The 26800-nt window shown below is 40.0% G+C and overlaps 2 protein-coding genes across 3 annotated transcripts; one reads left to right on the forward strand and one right to left on the reverse strand.

Annotated features, from left to right (window-relative positions):
• Nucleotides 1–110: 110 nt before the first annotated feature.
• On the forward strand, nt 111–16748 carry snx3 (sorting nexin 3). Of its 2 annotated transcripts, none has more exons than XM_036549877.1 (4): nt 111–328; nt 11757–11852; nt 13196–13320; nt 16190–16748. In XM_036549877.1, exons 1-4 carry the CDS (start codon nt 167–169, stop codon nt 16293–16295), a joined length of 489 nt encoding a protein of 162 aa, XP_036405770.1. In that variant the 5' UTR covers nt 111–166; the 3' UTR covers nt 16296–16748. The 2 variants fall into 2 exon arrangements, with proteins under 2 accessions (XP_036405770.1, XP_036405771.1); XM_036549878.1 differs by having other exon boundaries at nt 111–262.
• A 2035-nt stretch (nt 16749–18783) lies between these two features.
• On the reverse strand, nt 18784–25801 carry nr2e1 (nuclear receptor subfamily 2, group E, member 1). Its single transcript, XM_036550352.1, has 9 exons — nt 25772–25801; nt 22288–22433; nt 21754–21841; nt 21200–21435; nt 20619–20765; nt 20201–20297; nt 19815–19964; nt 19379–19484; nt 18784–19109 (listed from the first exon to the last, which is right to left on the reverse strand). The coding sequence occupies exons 1-9, from the start codon at nt 25794–25796 to the stop codon at nt 18947–18949; spliced, it is 1158 nt and encodes a 385-aa protein (XP_036406245.1). The 5' UTR covers nt 25797–25801; the 3' UTR covers nt 18784–18946.
• Nucleotides 25802–26800: the final 999 nt, after the last annotated feature.

Below are 26800 nucleotides of genomic sequence, written 5' to 3' on the forward strand. Positions count from 1 at the left end.
CGACTCTGATTGGTTAATGTGATCCGTTTCTTCAGATTTAAGCCAATAGAAATGTAATCGCTGACTTTTGGTTGAGAAGAAACTACGCCCGTTACAAGTTTCAGCTGCCCCTCAGCTGATCGGAAGTGGAGACTGTCCACGGGAGCTTTTGAGAGGGAGAATAGACATGGCAGAGGCCATAGCCGATACAAGGAGGTTGTACACCAGGCCACAGACCTTAAATGATGCATATGGACCCCCAAGTAATTTTTTAGAGATTGACGTGAGTAATCCAGAGACAGTCGGCGTTGGCAGGGGCAGATTCACTACCTATGAAATTAGGTTGAAGGTGAGCAAGATTCTAACAGGACTGGGGCAATGAACCCGGCCTTCACTCTGTTGATGGGGTGGGTGGGGTGTGTGTATGTACAGCAACACAAAAGTAATCATGATAGCTACCTGTCTAACAGTCTTTCTTGACAAATTAGCCGAGCACAGTCCAGCTGCGACAGCTGTGCCGAAATTGCAGCAGTTAAGTTGTTGGTTAGCTAGCTTGAGGTAGCAGTAAGAGTAACTGGCTATCAAGCTAGCTAGCCACTCTGTCATTCACTTTGGCTCAAATAGGAGCACTCAGTACTACTAACCAGATAACTAACTTTACCTGACAATATGATGACCTTGTCGCAGGTTACATTTCGGGAAACGTTGTACAGCCAGCCCGCTGTTGTCACATAATTTATAAGACATTGTAATGTAGATAGACAGCTTGCGAACAAAAGTTGACAAAATAGCCAACTGATGGAGTTGCAACAAAATATATCATATCTGTCTAAATATCTATCATATTTAAGACGTTTCTTCTCTAGTTGGTATGTTGGGACGATAGCTGTCATACGCCAAGTTTCCGGTTGATGGGCCATACTCCAAACCCGTACAGTCCCTACAGCTAGGCTAACTGAAGTTATCTCGGTAACCGTGAAATTTAACTCCTTACAACTACGCTTGTACTGTCTAACCGGTTTTGAACACACGATATGCAGATACAGATTTATACGGGCACATAATAAACGGCCAGACTTGGACTGTTTTATCCTGTGTTTTTGCTCCTTTAATTTTCTGCTCCTTGTTATATCCTAACAAATACAAACTAAATACTCCTTATACCTCACCTTTAACCTGCTCTGTCTGGTTATCTTATCATATATAGCAGGTAATAGGTGTATTAGGTACATATGTTTTTTGTTGCCTATTGCAAGCATTCTGCGTAATATCAATTGCATTTTGAATGTGATAAACCGCAATATCGTAACTTCTATTGCATAGGTGTAAGATATGCTGCGTTGAACTGTAACTTAGCATATGGCATACATGCAAATATATTTAGTCTGCCAGAAATTACCTTGCATTTTCCACCTGATCAGAGAAGTTAATAATTAATAATAATAATAATAATTAATAATAATAATAATAGGAATTGTAACAGTATGTTCTATGGGGCCAGATGTTTTTATGGCTTCAGTGTTTGTTAATAATCACTCTTTGGCAGGTGTGTACAATGTCCTAATAGTATCAGCTGAAATCTGCACTATAGAAATCACCCATATGTCTGCATATTGGTGTCATCAACATCTAGAAATGTAGTTCAACAAGTCAACTCCATTCTAAGGCAGGAACATTCTCTTGAGGCACACTTGTTAGTAAGTAAGCATGTTACTTGTTGTCATCTTGTTTATGTCATTAGTTTGAATGGCAGTGCAAATACGATATGAGGACAATATGAATCGTACCTTTGTGTACACACACACACACACACACGCACTCTCTCTCTCTCTCTCTCTCTCTCTCTCTCGTCAGCTCATTTCCATCCGGCTTGACAGAAAATCCCCCATGCTGTCTTTGTTTTCGAGGTGAATTTTAAATATTAAGGATTTGCATCAGGCCGTCCCTGTTGCTTATTAGCGCAGCATGCACGACCGGTGGCCAAAGGTCCATATTTTGCAGTTCATGCATGAACTGGTAGCCTTCAGTAACAAATTGGCCCCCACACTGATTATGAAAAAAAAAAAACCATGTATTCTTTACAGGATAGCAGGTGCTTGGGCTTCTCACGCCAACTTGACCATAGTTCCTGCCACAGCGAGGGCAGCAGTTGGGGAGAAGCCTGTCCTTCAGTGGCACCCTACCTAGTTCCCCACATGTGGTATGATAAGCTGACTCCTGATAATTTGCAGATGTTATGTCTGTGATATGCACTAAATCTGCATATTCTATGACTGGACTTATTTAGTCTAATTGGACTAATTATGTAATTTGAATTAATTGAATTAAACTGATGCAACACTTTGATAAAAATGCTGTCATATCTGGCTTCTGCACATAGCTTTTTTGCAGCTATTTTAGTCTGAAATGTAGAGAACATGCATAGGAGCTGAAGATGCTGTTGTATAACATGGAGTATTATAGTGCTAGTAGTAGTTGTAGTGCTAGCATGTCTAAGGTGCTAAAATCAGTAACATGTGGCTATGTTCTGGTGAAATGTGTGCAGTCTCTCACCCACAACCTACTCTAGATGGAGTTCCTCTCTTCTCTCTTCTGTGAAGGCTTTTCACAGCTACCGGTAGATAGTGCAACATCCTCATTGCTATTGATGCTGGCATCCATGGTTGAATGAGGCACTACATGTCAACCGGACTAAACTGCGCTCAGCCATGCAGAAATGGCAAAAATCAAGCTGCAGCACGTGGTCACAGATGTCAGTGTCTTCTACCATCTCTCTTCTGCTGTCTCATCTGCTATAGTTTCCTATTTTCAAACAAAAATTCAAGCAGCTTCCAGTAATCCTCCTCCCTACTCAGTTCTCCCACCATCCTCTACCTCCTTCTGTCCTCACTGATAATAAATTTAGATCTTATTTTGAGAGAAAAGGAACAGATATCTGCAACTCCCTCCAACACCTGACACATGCCCCCAGTGACAGAGCTACTGAATCCAAAACCAGTTTACTTCCTTTCTCAGCATTCTTGGCTATATCCAGTTTTTACCTCCTGCAACTCTTAATGGCTAATATGCTACCAGCCTCTTCTTTAACACAGGCCTTGGCATCAGCTCTCCTTTCATTTGTCTCCTCCTTGGTAATTTCCTCCTTGTCCTGCATTCTCACAGCCTTCGGCATAAGTCAAACCACGTAGTCCAAAATGACAATCCTGTCTTTCTTCTCTCTTTTCTTTCTGTCACAGACAATATAACATTGACACTGAGTTGAAAATTTCTGCTCTAACACATTTGGAAAAAATCCACTTCTTTCTTACTACCAATTCAGCACAAATCTTGGTTGAAGCCATAGAGCTCTCTGTCCTAGTCTAGTGCAATTCATCTGTGCCTGGCCCCCCAGCAAGTGCCCTGAGACCTTTCCAGATGCTTCAGAATGCAGTTGCTAGCCTGACCCACAGCCGACCGAAATGCTATTTTGTCACCCTTCTCCTTATCTCTCTATGCTGACTACCTGTTATGGCTCAGATAAAATTCAAAGCTCAAGTCCTACCCTATTGAGCAGGAATGAAAACTGCACCCTTCAAATTATCATTGCTCCCCACATCCGTCATGCTCTGCTACCTCTGGTCAACTACAGTCCCTTTCTGGAAGGTTCACTCACCTCATTCACTTCGCTCTTCTACCCTTGCCACCAAGTGGTGGCATGGACTCCTCACAACTGTCAAGACAGCGGGATAATTTCATTTTCTGGTGCAGACTTAAACATTTATCCTGCACCTTGGCTCTCCAAAAACCTCCCCTCTGAACAGAGTTTTAAAAGCTAATAATAATATAATAATACCGGGGCGCGGTATGGCCGCTGACCCAGTGCTGACCCAGTGGTGGTTTGTTCGTTTTAACTTTGTCGAGAACGTATGTACTAACCTTCTAACGATAACTGAACAAGCGGTTTTTAAAAAAGCTAGTAGTTACAAAACAGATTGCAGTTTAAATATAGAATATAACAGACTGATGACACTTCTGTCTTTTGTAGCAACATTAACTCAGTGGTAAACACATGATAGTGCAAACTTGTGCTGATACAAACCTGGTGGCTGTAAATTGTTGGAGGTAGTTTAAGGTTGTGTTCCCTATGACTATTTAATTCCGTTGTGGCAATGTTTGTCACAATGGCACCATATTTCAAGGATGCCACTAATGATTCAGTGTCTGTGTGGCTAATTGCCTAACCCCATTGAATACACTTTTTTGTTAGTCACTCTGGATAAGAGAGATTGGCAAATGAATACATGTAAATGTGTAATTCATATACTGTACAGGGTAGCATTCTTATGTCCACTTTGAAACGTGCTTTATCATTTAATTCTAAGAAGTCATTTTCTTTACAAAAGTATCCTTTTGAATTCCTAGCAGCATGCAGCACTTCTTCATAATTAATTTACAAAGTATGTGGTTGTTGGCTGTTACTTTGCATTACATTTTTACATTTTCACTTTTGTCTGTATTGATCAAATAGTTTTTAAACAGGATATTTCACATTTAATTTCACATTTGATGAATGAAAGGGACATGTCTGTGAGGGGTAACAAACATGAACAGAAACTCAGTTAGATGAGGGATAGCTAATGGTTTAGTACCATAAATCAGTAGAAATACATCCATATATTTTACCCAATCAATATTCGCCTTAGTTTTGTTCTTTCTCTAGTTGTACTTCAATACACATCTCTTAAGCTAAACAAAAAGCATTTCTGTACGCTTTACAGAAGGCTACAACTGACACGATTTTCAAGTGCAAGTTCATAATAACAGGATAAAAAAGGAAATGGCGTAAACATGGAGGCAGACCTAAACGGAAAGCACACTCTGCCTCCACTGGCCAGGGATGATATAAAATAGCAAATTTAAAGTGCAAATTCTCTGCATATGTCGTTTTAAACATGAACATAGGCCGTTATTATTAGATACTTGTTTTTGTCATTGGATCCATCACGAATCGTGCCCACTTTCAGTGCAGTGAACACAGTTGTGCATGGATTATTGAGATGGATGACCTCATTAGGCATATTTAAGGTCAAACTTACCACTGTTTGGAAAGCAGCTATCAAGTCTGGTGTCATTTACTTTAATATAAATGAAGTCTGAATCCCCTAATGGTGTGAATTACCTCTGAAGTAACCCTCGTAGCTTTTACTGTAAAATCTATTACTTTCTGTCCTGAAGTACCCGGCGGAAAAGCATGGCTGGTGAACATAAAGCTACTGTACTGATTTGCGTGCAATAATTAGCATATGCGTGTAATCAGCATTATTGTGCGGAAAGAAGCCCAGGGTGACCCTGCTTTGCATATGACTACAGAAGAAGGAGCATCTCTCGAAGCACCCCCCACCACCGCCGCCCCGTCTTTAGGTGTCTTAAATGTAGAGTCAACTAGAGAGCATCTTTTTTCCACACAAATCTGAAGTAGACTCATGGCAATGAAGTGAGGGAGAGACAGAGAGACCTGTGTTTGTTTATTTGCAGATACTGCTGGTAACAGAATTGTGTGGCGTGAAAAGTTAGTAATCTCCCACCCCCACCCCCCTGACTCCACACACAGCCATTGCTGCTAGGCTAGAGGAGCTACTTTAATCCTCTCATTGAGAGCAGAGAGGAGTGAACAAGAGGGGGGGTGGGTGGGTGTCCCTTCAGTTTTCCATGAGGGCACAAAGGATACCTCCTTACGTCTGGCTCAGCTGTGTACAGTAGAGGTGCACAGAGCACCCCTCAGTAGCACTGTAGATGCCTCATAAACCACAGATGGGGAGAGGGAGAGGGGTAAATATCGCTACCTTGTGATCTTGACCTGCGCAGAGTCCTGTCACAAGGCCCTGAGTGTGTGTGTGGCCCTTTCTGCGCCCTCAGTCCTGCTATGCGCAGATATTCCAATGTGCTGCATCAGTGTTAATTTCGTACACATCTTATGCAGCGTGCTCTTTACAATATCCAAGCCAACACATTTATATTCATAATTATTTATTTGCCAGACATTTGGCAGAAATTTAAAGTCAAGTAGTATTGTGCTGTCGAGCATGACTGTAACATAGGGAATTACTGCCAAAGGGGTATATACAATACAAAAATAAATATGTATACCGGTACATTGTACAGAATTCCATATTTGGGTACAGAATACCCATGTGTACCTGCATTTTCTTTCAAATTATGTTTTGTATATATAATTTTGTTTAATGAAACTGGATTAATTTCTTCTGTCAGTGCAAATGTATTGCTTATTTCCCTCCTTCCAGATGAAGCAATTTAATACTTTCAAGTTATTTGGCCCGGCATGGAAAATCTAGCATTTCTGTAATCATTTTCACGTGCAGGATTTTGGTTTAAGTCATTCCATCATAAAGGAAAATAAATGGAAATGTTTCAAAGCTCTGTAGTGGGTTTGGCACGATCAACAATGAATGAGTTTATTGCCTTTTCAGTAATGCAAGTTTTTTTTTTTTTTTTTAATTGTGCAAAAACATACCAGTGTTACACCTTTCGCTGTAGGCTTAATCCACCTAACATCAACAAAACGGCATGAATGGAAGCAAACTTTAGGATCTTACTTTGTTTATGGACAGAAACATAAAACCCTCTCTTACGGCCTTTTTTTTCTTTTTTTTTGAAACCTTTGGTCATTAATAAAAATAGACAGCCTGTCAGCCACAGTCAAGTGTAATCCAAACTATACAGCATCCTTTCAGGCAACTATTTTAATGGAAATGCGGAGCATATTGTATCAAGGCTACCATATCCTACTTGAAATGACAGTATCAAAAGTAGAAGTTGATACTATGGTAACAAAGCAGCTTTCTGCCAGCAAATCGAACAGTGTTGGGCCGGGGAGAGTGCGCTGAGAGGCATAGCCTTTTCTCATTGTTCTGTTCTTTGGAATATGATGCGATGAGATGGCATTGTGCTGCACCTGGATTCCATTTTTTAATACTTTTTTTATTTAGAAGGGACTCTTTAACTTGACTTGATCCATCCTGCTAAAAGCTAATGCATAGCTGGCCTTGAACCGCTCACAGATGAGTGCTGCGACCTCTCTGTTTTTTAATGAGTGACACCATTGTCTCTGCACATGCATGCATTTCGAATAGGGGCTTGAAGCCCCCGTGTAAACCGCATGGAAGCTTTTAACAGATCAGTCGGTGCTAGATGTTGAAGAAGCCCACTAAGTAGATCTTTGGACAATGGCTGTTTTTATCCCGTATCTGTAACTGGTCCGGCCTCTCTCAACTACCTCTGTCTTTATTAAATGTCATTGTCTGGTCTTGGACTCCCCTCTCATTACACATGATCATATAATGCAAAGGGTTATTGTGTATCTGTGCGTTTGGGGTGTGGTGGGCAGGGTTTGATGATATCATTTAGATTTTTTTTTTCCACGACTGAATTGCTTGCTTTAAGAGTTAAATCACAATCCACGTTCAGCAAATTGCTCAGATTATTTGATACTTCAAGGCATTCGGAATTTTTTATATTCTGTTTTATTGTCACTGTAGTTGGTAGCTAGGCTGTTGGTGCTACAGGTTCATTGAGTGGAAGATGTGAGTTCTTGTAGGTTTTCAGCTGTTTGAATCATAGCAATGCAATGTCACTTCCATTCTGAGGATAACTCATTAAGTCTCATTAGTTTTTCATCAGGCATTTTTCATTAGAGAAGGACAAGGATATGACAACCAAAAAAATCCATTCTTTTCCAATGTTTATGCTACATTCTTGATCTAGAATTAAGGTACTCATATATAGTGTGCAACAGCTAAAGATTTTGTCTATGTGTAATGAATATACAATTCAGCATAAATAACTTTTACTAACTCACTGTTTTCCCACTTTTGTTGAAACCTCCAGCATTGCTGGAATTATAAAAAAATGCAAAACTCTACGCCTGAATGGAGGTGGTGCTGCGTGTGAGCAGCAGTAGCATCCAGCCTGTCATAGGTTCCTGTTCGTCTCCCTGGTGGAGCCATTAAACGCAGGCGGCAAACTGTGCCTCAGTGGCCGCATTCTGTTACGTGTTGTAAAGAGCGGGAAACGGACCTGATTTGCCTGACATTGACTGCAAGGAGGATGTAAATGGTAGCAAAGCACCAGCGTCTTCTCACTCAGTCAGTATACTGAAGCCAAACCGTTCCTTTGTAGTGTAGCTAATTTACGTCCTTTCAGGCACAAAAACTGAAAATGCTGTGTCATAAACCCCTAATTTAAATACGTCGTGAAATAAATTTTTTGGTGGTGAAATCTGTTTTTGTGTCATTACATTTGTAGGCCAGACGTAGGAATGCCTTAAAATTGTTTTTAATAATTAATTTCTAAGAAAGGTATTTTAAACAATATTCATTGTTGTTTTTGCTCATTGAAATAAGCTACTTAGCAAGTACATATATTTAAATTCACAAAATGATTTTTTAAACAGGTTATGAGAATCACTCTTAAGCTTTCTATACAAGTGATGCTTTGCATTGAAACGGATGTGGGCTACATGTACAACATTGCATAGTATAACTTAGTAGTACATACTTTGAGGAATATAAATAAAACTAAGGAATATAAATTGGAGTTACCCTTTATTGGGGTGTAACATTTAGGCAAAATGTATCATGTTTTTTCAGGTGAACTTGAAAGAGAAATGAAACTGGCTTCCTGTGTTACTTCTGGCGTGAACACAATAAGTGAATGAGGAAGTTGTGTTGATTTAGATTAAAATATACTTGAGACTTTTACTCTTTGTTTTAGCATGAAAAACATGGTTATAAAAATGTTCTCTTCTTTCAGTTTTTTTATATGTATTGCTGCAGCCTCTTAATCTGTCATTGAAAAATACCTGAATGAGCTGAAAGAAGTGAAGATTGTACCAGTTCACGTCTTTATTTTTTAATTTGCTCTAAAAGATGAGTGTCTCGTTGGTTTGAGGGGCGGGAGGCCAAAGACGCATTTCATTTTGTGCATGGCTGAGCATACGGAGCCTCAGATGATGTACCTTTTGTTTGCCGCTGTGGCCGGAATGTTCCGCTGATTTGTAACCTCTCTTGGAGAGGTGCTTGTCGGTGCTGAGATGGCCAGCCTTGTGTGGAGCTTCGGCGCGTCCGCTTGTCAGCAGGGACCGCGGTGCGCTGCAGCAGTGACAGCCCAAAGAGGCAGAGTGTGTGCGAGAATGGCTGGCCCTCACAATAGCCCCTGCGCGCCCCTTTGTTGGGCACTGGGCTGACCTTGTCCAGATGAAGTTCCCCTCCCCTGTACTGCTGTCAACACCCTTTAATCAGGGCTTTCACTCACCCCTACCCCCCACCCCTCCTTAAATGACTGTTTCATTTGATGAGGCAGGGCTAACTCTTATGCTCTCTTTTTCTCTCTCTCTCTCTCTCTCTCTCTTTCTGTCTGTCTGTCTCTCTCTCTCTCTCTCTTTCTGTCTCTCTGTATCTCACTCCCCTCTCTCTCTCTGTCTCTCCCTTTCTCGGTCTTTCTGTCCCTCTCTCTCTCTTTAGTGTCACTGGTCTAATGCAAATTGTGTAGAATTAGAGGTCCACAGGAGAAAGGGCAAACTGTGGGGGGAATGGTTAATTGAGAGTTGCCCAAGCACACCACATTTAATTATCCCCTCCTATTTCTTTGCAAGCTTTTTTTTTTAAATCCATATTAGTAATGATAATTATGTTGTTGAAAACAGAATGCTACAGTGTCTTCTCCAACGCCAGAGGAGAGGCAGCAACAAATAGAACAGAAATTTGAGTGGTCCTTGGCTTTTTCTGGGTGGGTGGAGGCAAGGTCGTTATTTAAGATTAGACATGAATTACATTCATCTTGTTAGCATGTTCTTATAACTGACCCCAGTTTTTATTAAGTCATTAGGTGTATCATCATAGACTTGAAATTACTGATTAGAAGGGGGTGAGTATTTTTGATGAGGTTGGGTGAGATAAAGCACATATCCTCAGACTCATGGTTTCCCTTAGCATGTTCTGGTGGAAGTGGGCTTGTGTGGGAGGGTACTGAAGGCACCCTTGGCAAGGTCAGCCATACCGCGCTGTCTGACCTGCTTCTCAGAAGGCTTTTTGCAGTCCTCTCGTGAACGAGTTATGCCCACGCGCGGAGTGAAGTTCACCGAGTTGCCCTGCGGTTTCGCCAAGTGATGTCACAGGTTCAGAATCTTCAAGGTGTAGTAACCCGAGATCCTCAGGTGTCGGAGAGCGTCAATCCAGTCTTTGCTGAGGCGTGAGCCAAGCAGCTTTGAAATGTGACTGAAATGTGATATTTGACTTGCGGATTCTGAGCAGTTCACTACTTCTGGCTGGGTTTCCTTATAACCTTGCTGTGTGATTTGGAAGTTTGTACTTTTTTGGGGGGCTCCTCCCCTCCCCTCTGTGCCTGCTGATGGCCTGCATGATCTCTGTGTTAAACCCCCCCCCCCCCCCCCCCCGCACTGGGAGCGGGGGTTGACAGCGGTGTGAGCCGCAGCGACGGGACTCAGAGAGGTGGGATTAACGCCTCCTCAGCGGCCTATTACCTGTAACCACGATCTGTTGTTGCAGGGATTAACTTCTCAGACTTCCGTGCTGAGAGGTAACAGAACTCGGAAGGAAGGCCATTCACAGACCTGATCTCAACATGGCCAGCAAAGCGGCCGACTCTAATCCGCTTCTCCTGTAACCAGAGAGGAAGGGGGGGGGGGAGAAACCAAACAGAGAGCCTCACCTGAAGGGAGGCGAACAATAAAAGATCAGTACAGTACATGTTTATTAGGAGGCACAAAGGTGCGAGAGTATTGAAAACTGCAGAGGGCAAGCTCAGGTAAAAAGCTAATGAGTGAAATAAAGCGGTAATCCAAGGCTGAAATCTATTATTTCAGTGAGGGGAGGGTGTGTGGACACGCTGTTCCAACCCCCCCGCCCCCGACCCCACCACCACCCCACCACCACCACCACCACCACCACCACAATCCCGTCAGAACACTGCTCTGTGGTTAGAAAGAGACTGAAGCAAGTTTTCTTTTTTTTTTCTTCTTTATTTTATTTTGTGTACACGACTGACTTTAACAAGACTATTTCAATTACGGATCCCAGCCAAGAAAATTCTGCGCTTGTTCTCATGAAATCCATTTTAAATTGGGTTTTTGGGAGAGAGTAGCGCACTGTGTTTTTCAGAGTGAAAAGAAATGAGGCTCTGCTAAAGGAACGGCATCTCAAGGGCATCGCTCTGACTTATTATATTAGAGAGAGGTATGAATCCCTCAGGCCACTTGTGGAGACACTTCAATTAGTCATATAGAGGACTTTCCCCATGCCAGGCAGTCTTCACATTCATTTTATTTACGGCCTTTATTCCATTATATATTTTCAGTTTGTATACTTGCGCGTCTGTTGATTGATTTGATTCTGAAGAACATGCTGCTCAGTGCATCTATGGACTTAATAGTTGTGTCGTTGTACACTCTGTGAATTCTGACCTCCGCTGCCTCAGTTCTGCCTCCCGGAGCTAGTCCGCATTTGCCGAAGGGATGTGGCCACCTGACTGTAACAGTTACACTTTCCCTGTCCTTATTTTGCACAATGCTGCAAGTTACCAAGCTGGGCACGGGAGGTCAGATTCCCAGAATGCATCGTTGCAGCAATGTTACATCTGACCCCAGCCGGGAGCTGGTATGTAAAAAAATATTTACCACTGTGTGGTTTGAGGGCTCCTCAGTCCCTCCAACCCTCCAATGCTGCGAGTATTTTTAAAGTTTTTTTTTTTTTTAAACTCCCCAGACCAACCTCCCCATTTTCAAGCTGAAGGAGTCACGTGTGAGAAGAAGATACAGCGACTTTGAGTGGCTCCGGAGCGAGCTTGAAAGGGAAAGCAAGGTGAGTGAGAGGAGGGGGACATCTGGCTTGCAGGTAGGGCTCAGCACTGACCACATTTCCAAATGCAGAAAGTGCTGTAGAGCCCTTCTGACAGTCAAAACCAAGAAACCCGTATATGTGTTACTCGATCGACTGCAAGAGAATTGTACTGAATGAAAAATAAATAACTTTCTTTGCAGATTTATATAGGAGGGTGTGCTGATGTTTTGGTTCTGTCCTAGCCTTTGATGTTTTTGGACATCTTCAAAGACTGTCTTAACAGTGTGTCTGGAGATCTATTATGTCCTCTATATAAAATTGGCTCATATAGACCTGAGACCAACTGAGTTAACTAAAACAATACATGACCTGTCGCTAAAATCTTTTGTGTGTGAACCTAGCTGTGCATACACATTTGTGTCTGGTCTCAGTTCCAGAACTGAGTGTCTGCATAAACCACCCCTGCTTCAAAGGAGGAACAGTGGCCAGTTAATGGGAGAGACAAACTGAAAGATGCTTCTTTTCTGTGGAATTGAACACAAGCCAGGCTCCCTGCATGACATATCTCATACTGTCTCGTCACCATCCTCGTGCTTTTGTTTGTTGACTAACGTTTTCCCGGAAACTCAGTGGTTAATAGAGTGAAGCGGAATGTGAACCGCACTGTGCACAATGGTGTTTAATTACCTATTGTTACTGAGCGTTCCGGATTGACTCCACCACTCAGAGATGACATGAAAAATGTAAGGATGGAGATCTGGCTGGTAGTTATGTACAGGAATTCTCTTGCTTAAATGTGTGGATTGCACAGCCAGTGTCTGGTTTTGCATGTGATTTCTGCCTCTCTTGGGAGATCAGTACAACGTTTTGATGTGGTTAATGTGCACTTATTGTTTGCACATGTAGCACAATATAATCGATTCAAGAGCAGTGGCTTTTCAGCTATAATGGTTCAGATTCATGTGTGCATTTTTTTCTATAGGCTGTTTTGTTGCAGTTTTGCTTTGTATAATGAGGTGCTCTTGTAATTACAAACGGCAAGCAAAGTGTAGCTATCAGGGTAGCATGTGGCTAGAGCACTGGTGTAATCCCCATGAGAAAGGTGCATTACCTTAATTGTGCCAGTAATAAATGTCAATTACTTGTATTAATCCATTGTTTGTTGTACATGAGGTAAATATAAAAACATTGCAAGTTGTTCTGAACTAATTAATCTAATAAAACTGCAAATAATGTGTTGTAAGTGTCCTGATTGTAAACTCCATTCATTATGCTTGACTAAAATATTTTTATGAAGTACACAAAATGTGTGAGTGCGTGTGTGCGTATGTGTACCTCACTTTGCTGTCTCCACTCCACATTAGGTTGTGGTTCCACCCCTGCCTGGAAAAGCTTTTTTCCGCCAGCTTCCGTTCCGAGGGGATGACGGCATATTTGATGATTCCTTCATCGAAGAGCGAAGGCAAGGGCTGGAGCAGTTTCTGAACAAGTAAGTTGTTCCCCTACACAGAAGTGTTCCCAACAGTGTGTGCGGTGCCGGGCAGGTTCACTCACATAAGCAGCCCTCTGCAGCATGGACACAGGCCTGATATTACAGCATTACAGCACATCTAAGTCAACTGAAGCATAACATGCAAAGACCGTGCAGAGAACAAATAGCCGGCAGCGATGGTGCTTTAGTCTGAATGTGATAAATCATAGCTCTGCATATCTTGCCGATATGCCTGTGTTTGCATGCATAACACTGCTTATTTGCACATTGTTTTATCAATACTGTTTTATTGGTAGGAGGCATCAAAACATGTTATGGTACAATTTCAATTTTATCAGCGTATATGCAAAAAGTGTATTCAGATCTGCTTTTGATGATTTATTTCTCTTTGTTTTTGTGAAGAACTGCTGCCATGAATGTCAGCTGTTACCTTGGCCTAGGTGTTGCAAAGGAAGTTAATGATTCAGATGTCTTTCTTCATGTTTATAAGGACAAACAGAATGTTTCAGAGGCCCATTGATGATGGCTTTCTGAATTTAGCCCAGCGTTAGTAGTAGTTTAGAGTCTTTGCTGAGCATTAGATCATTTGCTGTGAGTGGGAGTGGGGGGGTCTGTTCATATACATCATTCCACTTACTGTGTTTGTGTCTGTGCCTGAATAACGGTTTTAATGTATTAATTTCAGATCCTAAGCCAACCCTCATGACAAAAAGCAGGGACTGTTGTGGTGGTTTTGAAACTCAGCTGAATCTGATTCCATAAGTGGATATTTCTGCTCAGTTAGATAACAAACAAATGCATATAGCATTCCTGTCATGTAGAATCTTTTTTCTTATAATTGCCTTGAGAATGATTAAAATTGATGAAAGGGCACAAGTGCACTCTACCTGAGTTGTACATTTGTTTTATTTTAGATATGTAATTTATGCTAATTACAACTCAAATTACAGTACACATTTCTTTGAAGAATGTTGTGTGCACCCCTGCTTATTTTTGATCCAAGGTGGCATTCCTCTCCTGCACGAACAATAAAAGTTATAGTGTAATTGTAATTATTTGCTGTGATTGCAGACATTGCTATTATCTTTGTTTCATGTGCAAATGTGGCAAAGCTACCCATTTGAATTTTAATACACAAAACTTGATAAATTGGCTGAAAGAACGGGAGATATGTCAGCAATTAAGATTTAAATTTCAGAATTAAATAGTACTGTTGATCATGTAATTGTTCAGACTTAATAGCAGGTAAGTCTACAACAGTCTGTTCTCATTTGGTGTTTCTAAAGGTGTGATTAAATATTTTGCAAAGGTATACCTGTACATTGTCTCGTCATCTCTGGCCAGTTGTTATATTCTCACAACTATTGAAGGCTTGTTTTGAATAATGGTATAAGTTTGTGTGTTGTTATGTTTCTGAGAGAGAGCAAAATTCTGAGATTTTCAAGTAAAAGCATTCTTTGATGGCATTATGCCCTATGTAGAATATGGAGAATTTCATTTGTTTGAAGACATGGTGACATCCAGAGATTGTTGGCCACTAATTTGAGGAAGCATATATGAGTGGTGTCAGGTAGAAAATTGCTGACCACCCGAAAACTTCCTGACAAAGCCATAGAGGTCATAACAGGAGCACCCAAACTTTGGCCTGTGGCACTTTACCCCTGAAGGGAAAACACACCTTAACATTCAGATCATTATATATGACAAAATTTTCAGTCTAAAAGTCATCCATAATGCTAGATGTGATAATGCAGACTCAAAAAACAGTACCTAAAAATATATATTTTGCACCAAGCTGAGCAATATTGCTAACTGTCACTGTCCTTTGCTTTTATTTTAAATCAGCCCCTCTCTCAACACTTTGGTTACTGCAGGCTCTGAACATTTAGTGTGTTCACTCAGTGTAATTCATTTCACAGCATAATTCATTTCCTGTCTTTTTTTAAATGGGCTTACACCCTTATTCAGAGTGAGTTACCAAGCATTTGGAAGCTACCATGCTGAGAACAGTAGCAAATGCCTAAGGACAATATAACCCATATCAAACAGTACAGCTACCCAAAGGGCACCGCACAGCCATCTTAGCCACCATGTGTAGGATATTCATTCACAGTGGGGGTAATTAGATTGACTGCTGCCTCAGGTGCAGTGCATTCCCTATCTCTGGGATCCCCCTTGTCCTGAATAGTGATATAGCTTCTGTCCCTGCTGCCAACCCATTAGCTAGATAGATAGAGTACTTTATTTATCCCCAAAGGGAAATTTCAGAAATTTCATTCAGTTAATCTGTACTTGAAAATGGTGTTCAGGACAGAGCATAGGGGTGTTTTTTTTATGGAAGTAAACCATTTTGTAGGTTGCCTCAGTATTGCTGGAAGATCCCATTGATGCATTTCAGCATAAACCTGCAGGTCAAGAGTTTTGACATCATGTGTTGAACTTCTCAGAAATGATTATGTAAATGCTGCTGTCTGGGTCAGTCTACTTTGCCCTTCTTTAGTACACAGATTATGTGCTGTAAAATGCTATGGAGGTGACAAATCTTTACCATTACCGTAGCTCCATTTTTGCTTGGTTCTGCCCTGAAATGTTTTGAAAGCTAAAAAAAAATGTTTTCTGAATATCATTTTTTGAGTTCAGTCAAGGTTGAGTTAACGCACTCAAGAAAATACACGATTAGACAGTAATTTAATGAAAATGATGCATTTAAAGGTTTTTAAAATTCTAGTTTTACTTTCAGGAACTTGTGTTGCTGTCTTATTGTCTCCTTGTTTCTGCTCATACTGTGGTGTACATCAGAGCCAGACCTTTGCTGCATGTTGTGCCACTCTTACGACTAATTTTGTGCAACTTGTTTACCTTTCAGAGTGGCAGGACACCCCCTGGCCCAAAACGAACGCTGTCTCCACATGTTTTTACAGGACGAGACCGTAGACAAAAGTTACACACCCTCCAAAATCCGACAAGCCTAAATTCGACAATGGCCACAAGGTTCGGGAAGGTGTGCGCGACCCCCAGGGAAATCTGTGTGACCCAAAGTTCAGGGTGAATCATTTTTAAGCTTCAGATGCTGTATTAATCAACATACTTTTTTAAACCACATTTCTCATTTTTAGTATTTTGTGGTGCCTCTGATTCAGCTCTTAATTGAAAACAAATCTCAAACAATTATGCATTTATTGTTAACAGTAAATAATATCTTCCTCTTGAAACAGCACTAACTCAGCTCTTTGAAAATGACATTTATTAGTGAGTTATATCTGACATCAAATATGCATCAAATCCTCAAGATATTCATTTGACAGGACACTTCTTGATGTTAAGACCTTTGTACATGATCCCTTCCATGAAATGGAGCATGTGTGTTCCTTTAATACCTGTAAATGATTTTTCTAATGGTGAAACAGTGAGGGAATGACAGCATTTATATTGTGTACATTTGAAATGTGTATATGCTAATTAGCTATACCATGTTGTTTGCTTTGAAATTTTTCAATAAAACGGGTAAAACACACTTCTATGCATGGCAGAATTCAATATTGCGATAACCTGTTCGGTCTTTCAAGGACTATTTCAGATCGCATTGATGAGTATAGTCTATTGTTGAAACACAAGTGATGTACAAAGAGCTTATGAAGAACAAATACCATGCAGTGGTTCACTTTGAATGTGCATTTCTTGTCAGTAAGGTTATATGGTGACTAAGTGTGCGATAAGATGTCAGTAATACCAGAGCAGGAAGGTCAAAGTAACATGCCAAGAGTCCAGTGGTCATTTTTACAAAAGTGGAGTACACCTTTTGGGCAAGGTTGAATCTTGCCCTGTACATGTTATTTGCCAGAATGTTAAGCAAATATATTGCAGGGACCATATTACTAAAGCAGAACTCTGTTGTTCTTGGACTAATTCACTTTTTGAGCAAGTTTTTTTGGATCATCTTTGTTTGTGTCTGTTTTTCTCTTGTGTGCACATTGTGGCTGCTTTGAAACCTAACCATTTTTGTTTACATTGCTACATTCTTTTCTTTTCCATTTTTTCCCCAATCATTGTTTGGTTACTGTAAAAGCCCTTACTACATAAGTCAGGCTTTTTTGTTTTTATTGAAGAATTACTTCAACATATTACCTCATTACTTTACTTTACCACAATGGAATATTTAAGCATATGAACCCGGCCTTCTGACCCTGCCCTGTGTCTTGGTTTTTAATTGGTATTCTAGTTGAAGAAAGAGAAAATATATGGTTGAAGCTTGCTTACCTTGGATTAAAATGCTGTGCATTTGAACCTTAAGCTTTACAAATGTTTTTAAAATAATTCAATTGAAGGACATAATTCACTTTAATTGATGTTTTCTACTGTGTTATTCCCATCTGAAATGGAGGTAAAAAATGCAATTTGGGCTAAATCCTTGATTTATCAAAGCATACTTGAAACCCCTGGGGAAAAGTGTTGTCCTCTAAGTTTCCACAAGGACTCTGGGATCAGTGTTTACTGTTCTCTCCCTATTAACCTTCTGAGTATGTGGCCATTCATTTTCCAGATTTGTGATACTTGGGATCCCAAAAATATAATTCGAAGGGATAATTGCCCTCGCAAACAATACAAATGTCAGCAGTTGGTAAATGCATCAGTTCCCTATTTAAGCCCCTTGACATCGACACAAAAGCCAGTCCAAAACATAATTCAATAGTATTTATTCTAATAATATATATCAGTACAACTTTCACAAAATTAAAACCACTCTTTACAACAATAAAAATATTTACATTCTAAAAAAAAACAAGTGCTGAACGTTTTCCAGTGTTAGTGTCTACTTCTGAGAGTAATCATTTAACGCTTCCTCACACACACAAAAAATACGTAATAGGCTACTTGTTTATCTTTTAAATTCAGTCAATGTTTTGCCCAAAGCAGCCTGAAAGGCCGAGTTTATAACTTTTTTTCATGTGAAAAGAAATCAAAAGCTCTAAAATCATGCCAGCCAAGCCCTCTCGCCACACTAAATATCACGTGGAAACGGAACCGTGTTCCTCTGTCGGTCATGTCTAACGCGTGTTATGTGTCGTCATACCATGGCCTTTGGTTTCAGCACTGTGTCAGGGACAGCGACCAGTTCCCTCGTCCGTTACTTCATGTATTTTTCTTTTGTCTTTTATTCTTCTTTTTTTGGTTTCCTCTGCTTTCATTGGTCTTTGAGACACTTAGAAAACTTTGTCATCATTAAAGAGCTAACCAAATATACACAACCTCTTACAGTAAGCATTCTATGTCAAATTCTTTAAATCCAAATATATTATATTACCTGTCTACAAATCGTAACAGGGTAGCTTTAATCGCATGTTTCATTGTCTTTAAATCCACTAAAGGTAATTCCATTACGAAAATGCATTTTAACACTTAACAGAGAGGGTTTTTTCCAGGTTCGTAGTCCGATCAGTCCTCTCCCAAATTTCCCTGCCATTCGTCAAAAATCTTTTTTCCCGGGTAGAGATGTTTTTCAAGTTCAACACGAGTACTAAGATTGGAATTCTTTGGGCTGCTCGACTCTTTCTAATGCTTGTGTGTCATGCGTGAGCCACTTGTGGGAGCTTTGTCACCGGCTCGCCTCTACAAAAGCAGACATTCATATATCACTGGACTTGTACATATCGGACAGCAGCCTTGTGATAGGGACATTCCCAATGGTCTTCTTGAAAAACACTTCCTCGATGGTTGATGGGCTCACCGATCGCAGAGCAGGCAAAAGAAGCAGTAGCTTCCCGAAGCGGCAGGGCTGAGTAGGATACCTTAAGATGAAAAACCCAAATTAAACTTGAGTACTCCATGCCGTCAAGCACAAGTAATTACCAGATCACTGGGCAGATTTGATCAATGTGACCACTGTTCTCTTGCACTTTATCGGCGAAATAAATAAAGGAAATTTTAAAAATGGATCTGGGTAAATCGTTTCTGCGTAGCCTATTAAAAAGTGACACACCAAGAGTGCCTCCATTGCTCAATGAGATGCACTGTAGGCTATCATCTCTCAGTCAACGACAAACACTTAGTACCTCACCTCGTATGTATGTAACTGTTAAGAGTGAGTTGTGCTTCATCCTGTAGGGCTGCAATCGCAGTAGCGTTACGAAAATTTCTTAGCTCGGACCCGCTGTGGGTGGGGACTGCAAAAAGATTGCACAGAGATTTTGCCTTCATGTTACATTATCACGAAAATAGACAAAAAAGTTAAGTACTCTGCGTCAGTCATGCGTCCTTTTTTATTGTATATCGCAAGTTGCATTATAATAGATGGTAATGTTATAATAGAACTAAATAATGCAATAATAATGTATTGGGCCTACTTCGCAAAAACACTGATATTACATGTTTCTTTTGTTGCTTTTCCGAGTGTATTACAATAGTTTAATGCTGCATCTGAACGTAAGATTGCCGAAATTAATTGCTCATTGCGGCTGAGCTGTTCTAGAGAAAAACTGTTTTCAGGTACTTACCGGCTTTGAATGTCACGATGCACTTCAAACAGGCAAATTCTGTCGCATCAAGGCGCAGCTGCCTGAACCTGGTAACTACTTCCTGAAGAGCTTGTATTTCTGAAATTATTTTATTCAACCGCTGTGACTCTGTGTTCTCTGTGTTCATGCCTTTAAAAAACACAAGACAAACGCCTCAGTTAAAACGAACACGGTCTGTTCGCTAATGTTGATTTAATTGGTGTTATTTCTAGTTGTCCTTACATACTTGTAACACACTAACAGGTTCGTTTTATACTGTCTGCTTCATTTTCTCACTTTCTTTTCAGGAATTTGTCATCAGATTAGTGTTATGATCACTTGTAACAGTGCATCTCAAGTTTTTTTTTCCATCTGAGAGAACGTACCTGAAACGGCAAGCAGGGTGTTAGAATCCACAGGAATAGCCCACTGCGCAATGCCCAGAACAAACAGTTCTCTCCAGGCATCTTCTAATAGGATTAACTGTAATACAGATTATAAATCTCAGTAATGAGGAAGATTACTACATACATCGAAATCGGGCTTTAAATTTTAGCGAGTGAGAAATAATGGTTATGACTGGTAACAGAACAGAAAAACATAAATGTCAGTTCTTGCTAGACATGGAAACTGAGTTCTTTGTGTCAGGAGGAAACCAGAAAAATCTATTGCACGTGAAGTCAGCTAAGATTAAACGATAAGGATTGGAATAATAACTGTCACTCTCGTGGTGGGGGGTTGGGGTGGGGGTTGCCTTGTGGTACTGACACCTGTGACCTCATGTTCCCACTTTTTTGCACTCACCTGGTCAGGTAAGGGGAGCGTAGAGAAGGCTGGCACACTTTTGGCCCATTTAATGCTCATGAACAGAAGCCGAGCCGCTGATTCGCACACTGACTCTGTTGCCACCTCATACAGGTACATCGGTGTTCCGCTGACTTCGTGTGGATACTGCAATGGAAGAGGAGAAATTACACTACCTGCAGGTGTTCACATTTTTCTCTTTGTGTTTGTGAGACACTTGGGCTAGTCCGTTCATGCACTTTGTGTCCCTCGAAAATGAGTAATTTGAGGCAAGTTGTGACAAAACAATACGATGTACAATTTGGCCCTCCGCCGCGAAATTTGCCATGTCAATTGAATTGTGCAATGGCTCAACCACACTTCACGAACATACATCAAAATAATAGACGTCCACTGTTTATTCGTTATTTATTCGCATTAAGGACTCATTTTAAACCGCGAAGCAAGGTAGACAAAATATGATCCGGCATTTTAAAGGAGTGCCGTGGGTTGAACCCGTGCGTGCTGCGCTCACCGGTTTACGGTTATTCAGTTTACAGGAATTCTGAACACCCCAAAGCTATGCACTCCAGAGCGCGTACCTTCGGCGTGGGCTGCGCCAGCCCTACGATCGCCTGGCGCTCCGGTGTGCTGGACACCGTGCTTAGCTCCAGGTTGTGAGGTTCCAGCTGAGTGACGGCGGTGAAGAACGGGGGACCCGGGATGGACGAAGTTGGAAAGTGGGTCGAGGACCCGTTCACCTCCTTATGCCCTCTGAAATACAGAGCAACTTGTTTCCGTATGGTGGACGTCCTTGGCCCTCTTTCGTGCTGCACAGCTGTCGAGATAGATGGACAGCCCTATTAATACGTTAATGTTGACACAATTTAATGAAATTGTCTTCGTAAGATTTAATTATCTAAAAACAGAACAAAAAGAAAATATGTAATTCTTTTGTGTCAATAGGTAATGGTGGTGTAAACATTTAATTTCTAACCGACAAATAAGAAGTTGTTCCCAAAGTTCCCACATTCCCAGTTTTATAAGCATATTTACAAAATGTGGGCATTAGTGTTATAAATACTACTTGTTTTGCGTTGATTTTAAACTAAAAATACAGTGCCGTGCAGCATGCCGTTTAATTAAACTAGTTTACCGTCTTTATTCATGTTGACTTCCAAACACTTCTTCAGTCGACACGCGCGGCATTGATTTCTGTGCGTTTTGTCCACAGGGCAGCCCCCCTGCGAAGGTGGAAACACATGTCATCTGAAGTGCAGATAACAACGAAAGTTTTCAATATAGATGGAAAGACAATCCACAGGAGCAGTGGGTGAAAACCAGTATCGCTGCTTCACGTTCCCATGACGTGCGTGGACTGAACCCCACTGAGTTTGCGAAACTTTCATCTCGATACGTTACTATACAGTAATATGCATGCAGCACACCATTACATTACAGAACAATGTAGAGACGTTGTGTCGCCATCTTTGGGAATGATTCAATCAAACCAATCAAAGTTTTTTAAGGACAAAGAACAGGATTTTTTGGTTATTATAATCCATTTCCGTTGTAGAAAATGTACCATTATTTCATTATTGAAAGTTAGAAAGTCCAATATCCAATCAGAAATATATATATATATATTTATATATATAGAAAAATGCGTGTTTTGGGGGCTGGGGGGTACCTGGTTTCCAGACTTGCAGACATATGTTCTGTTTCTGCGAATACTTCTCTTGAAAAATCCTGAACACCCATCACAGGCATAGACGCCATAATGTTTTCCAGAACTTCTATCTCCACATACTTTGCATGGAATATCCAAAATTCGACCTGACAAAAAAAAAAAATAAAAAAGACAAACGTACTATGAACGATGTGAACACAATGAAACACAATGAGGGTCATTGGCAATACGCTGAAAGACAAAGGACGTTTGATATACTACTAAAGCGACCGATACACCGGCAATGATATGCCGCGTGCTTTTATCATTCGATTTTCTTTAGAAAATACTGAAGCCCCCAATTGAGTCGCTAGATATCCGTAAGGCCCACGTAAATCAAAGTAAATCCACTTCCAATGTTCTGTGAACACGGTTTTGAAGAACGATAGTCCAAAGACCCTCACCCCTCCCTTCGCCTAAAATCTCAAAAAAAAAAAAAAAAATCGTAACAAAGAATACTGTTCCGCATTTTAATGCGCCGTCCATGGGAATGTGTAGATTTGAGGCTTGTTTGGTGGGAAGCGTCACATTGAAGGCCCCTAAGACAATGTTTGAGGGTAGACAATGGAGACATTAGAGAAAGTGTTAACTTAATGATTTTCCCATTGAAACTCGTCTGACTGCCTCGATCTCGACAAGCTGCCATTCCCTTTATAATGAAACACGACAGCTGCTTTATACAACAGGTCTATAGGCTTGAGGATTAGAGAGTGACATAGCAATGGGAATAATACAAACGATCTCGTTTCACAAACTGAAATGAAGTGTATGTAGATTATCCAGAAGGTAAATGGAATGGCTCTGCTTAGTTTTTATTTAAATGTATATATAGAAGTATATTTCATGTATATTAGGGGCTTAAAACGTCTATGTAATTACAATGACATATTGCCACCTGCCCATTGATTCACCAGTGACCCGTCAAAAAGGGAAGCATGGGAATTCGGATATGGCCTGATAACCACAGGGAAACGCAATCGACTTGAGAGGTGGAATAATTCAGCAGTTAATTTTGAAGATTGTGGGCATTGTTATTTGGTATTTAGATGAGATGTTCTGTAAGAATTTTGCTCTCTTCAGATTTGTGTTCAATCATTCACTCCTGATGTGCATAATCCCAGTATTATACATTTTTTCTTGTCTGTATTTTTTTTTCAAGAAATGGCAACAGTGGCAAAGTGGCAAACTCATTTATGTATCGGTTGTGTAACAAATATATTAAATGGAAAATGTTATTTAAACTATTATTTTGCAACACCGCATTTTGTGAACTGCATTTCTTAAATACATGAAGACTGGGTCTTAAAACTCTTTCTTCAAAATGAATCTTTGAAAAGATTTATTCAAATCGATTTAAGGAAATAATCAGTCGATTCGTAATGCTCACGTATTTACAATACATAGTTTTATAGACTGAGTAATTATTTGATAATCGCTAGTGCTGTCACCATTATTCAAGTTAATGTCTGTTCACATTCTAAGGGTGAGTAATTTCTTATTAAGATATCCGAGCAAAAGTATTATTTTATATTTATGTAACTATTTCTATAACATATTTCTGTTTCTATAACTTCTTTCGTCTTGAGAAAGATTAAGTAAATGAAGCGCCATTTTATCGAGCGAGTGAAAGCGTCTTTAACTTTTCTCAACAGGGGTTCCCTTCGGTCTCACTGTGTGTCATAATTGCTTAAAGATATATGGCATATTCTATTACTGTAATTACCATCAACCCAAAAAAACTGCTGAAAGAAGTTAGCCTTAGTTTTATTGACTCGCCGAAAGGTTTTTCTTACCACCCAGAAAGTAGGCCTATAATGTATGTGTTACTGTATGCTTCAAGTCGGATGTCCAATGCATTACTAAATTAATAATTAATAATTATGAAAAATAATTTGTTGTATTAATGTACATCTATGAGTTAATAAACCTATCCAACAACAGGTCTTTGTAAATAACTCAAGAAAAGTTATAAAAAAATTGCGTGTATGGTTCTTGATATATTTGCGCCAACATTATTCCAAGACATTTTGTGTAAGCAGTATACTTATAAGTTATCAGCATACTTTTATACTTTCTGCACGGGGGGAAGACACAAAACATGATTATGACATATGGACAATTCGGTGACGTGAATGCTGAATGGTTTTAAATGTAAATCATAAATACTATCCTCTGACATTTTGGCTTATTTTGGCTTATTTATTTAGAACCACGTGTGCGAAAAATAATAATGGTAGAAAAATCGAGAACATTGTTTTCTAACATATTTTGCGGATATACTTTCATATATCATAATTTTCTTTAATATATAGGGTACACAACTTTACATATCGATGTTGATATAAATGTTGCAAACTTGAGCATAGGAAAATATCTTTGTATTTTTCAGTGACCATTTTCCATGGAGAGCGAAACCATGAAATTAATATATAATACACTTACTTTGAAATTCACAACTACAGTACATATTAAATGAAATGCTGTTAATTCACCTAAAGCTGGATAAATATGCTCTAAATATAATTCGCTCACTAAACGCAAAAATGCTTTTACCTTAGAAAACAAAAATACTAGTCCGATATGTAACAAATAGCTCGCATTAATACAATCTGTAGCTAATACTATACCGCAGGGTGCAGATGAAACAAAATAAACAACAAATAATTGTTTACATGCATAGCTGATTGCTATTATTGGGTCAAAATCTTTAAATGGCAGTGACTCAATCTAACTCTCAAGACCACATGGATAATACCTGGCCATAACTTTTGTTCAACGTTTTCCTCAAAATTCTACCCGATCGGTAAATATCAGATGGGAATGCGGATATTTTTTTCTTTCACAATTAGACACATTTTTAGCATGAAACCTTTCTCTGACACCTGTTAAGTAGAGAAAAATTAAGCAGGGGAAAGAAATCCTGTATAACGCAGCCGGTTCTTCAGCATCAGTTCCCTATATTGCTTGTTGACACATGGATACAGCTTTTTGACGTTAACAACTTTGCAACTGTCAATTAACACCCGGTTATCAGACACAAGTCTTACAGACTCCATGGATTTACAGAATTCAGCCGAGCTTTTCCTGTGTATAGTACTCCTCTGCACATGGCAAACCACTAATTACATTACATTTAATTTTCAAAGTTATCAGCAAATACTTAAATTACACAGCGGTCCAATCTACAGAACGACATAAACACATCGACGGTAAAATTCACTTTCTATCATGTAAATACAAAATTGATACTGAAATTCCGCTGTGCGTATTATGAAGAAGGACATGCAAACACATACATTTATCATCTTACTCAAATGGCCGCTTGTTCCATTGCCTTTCAGGCAACAAGTTTACAACTAGCCAACCAATCTTAACTTTAACATTTTCAAAGGACGGCGTAACTGTCACTTACTGGATTTGACATTTAAAATATCTAAACACCCACTTGTTGATCCAGCTGGTTTGCTCATCCTGGGCGATCTTGTTCGTGTTTATATATAGCCTATATAATAAATCCCGCTGTCTCGGTGGAGTCAGTTAAAGTCAGTTTCTTAAGAGCCAAATTTTAACAAGTAACGAAAAGAAATCCCGATTGGTCGTAATAGTCACGAGTTTCAGCAATGCCCAGCTTCTTCCTCTTCTGTTGGCCAGGATAGCAAATTTCCAGGGTTTACGGAATATCGAAGTATTAGTATGTCTTCAAGTTGTTCTCGATGACTGCTCAGTCCTGGTTTACGCACACTGTGATTGTCGAGGTGTTGATGCCCTGGACGCAACACAGAAGCTGAAAGTTGGGGAAAACTATCGAAGCTGCGCAGCGAATCAGACTGCCCGACGAGTCCTGAGTAAACGCAGAAATTCTAACAAATTGATATAATAACAGCTGCGAGGAATTCGCAGCCCTGTAGCCGTGGTGACTTTCTGCTGTAAGATTCCCGATTAAAGTAATATTTATGAGAAGTATTCAGAAGGCAGAGGGAGGAGAACTGAACTTCCTTGCCCACTTAGCTTTTCCCTGCTTTCTCCCCTAACTCCAGTTTGAACATGACGTCACTAATCTTCGGGGGTGTAGATGCTCTTGATATTTCCGAGGCTCCTAGACACTACAACAGTAAACACAGAAAACCGTTCTGGGTGGATTGATGCCATAGGAATAGAGGGGCTTTTTTTTTTTTTTTTTTTTTTTTTAAATCTACCTAATCAGGCCTATTCTTACAAATACATGCTGTGTTTCAGATAATCTAAGCAGGAATATTTTATTCGTTGCCCTCTTCTTGAACTTTTGAGTACCATGGAACGATCAAGACGTGTTTTTAAGTAACGTATCTAAAAACTCTCACTCAAGCGTGGCTCAAATCGAACAGGATTCATTCCACGGTGTGTTCTGACTGTAATGATAGATTAGTAAAGAAAGATAGGACCAGTAGGTTTCCCTTCCGTTCTGATGATGGCAGCAACCCGTAATAATTCCGCA

The sequence above is a fragment of the Megalops cyprinoides genome, chromosome 17 (genome assembly GCF_013368585.1).
Source record: "Megalops cyprinoides isolate fMegCyp1 chromosome 17, fMegCyp1.pri, whole genome shotgun sequence".
Lineage (NCBI taxonomy): Eukaryota > Metazoa > Chordata > Actinopteri > Elopiformes > Megalopidae > Megalops > Megalops cyprinoides.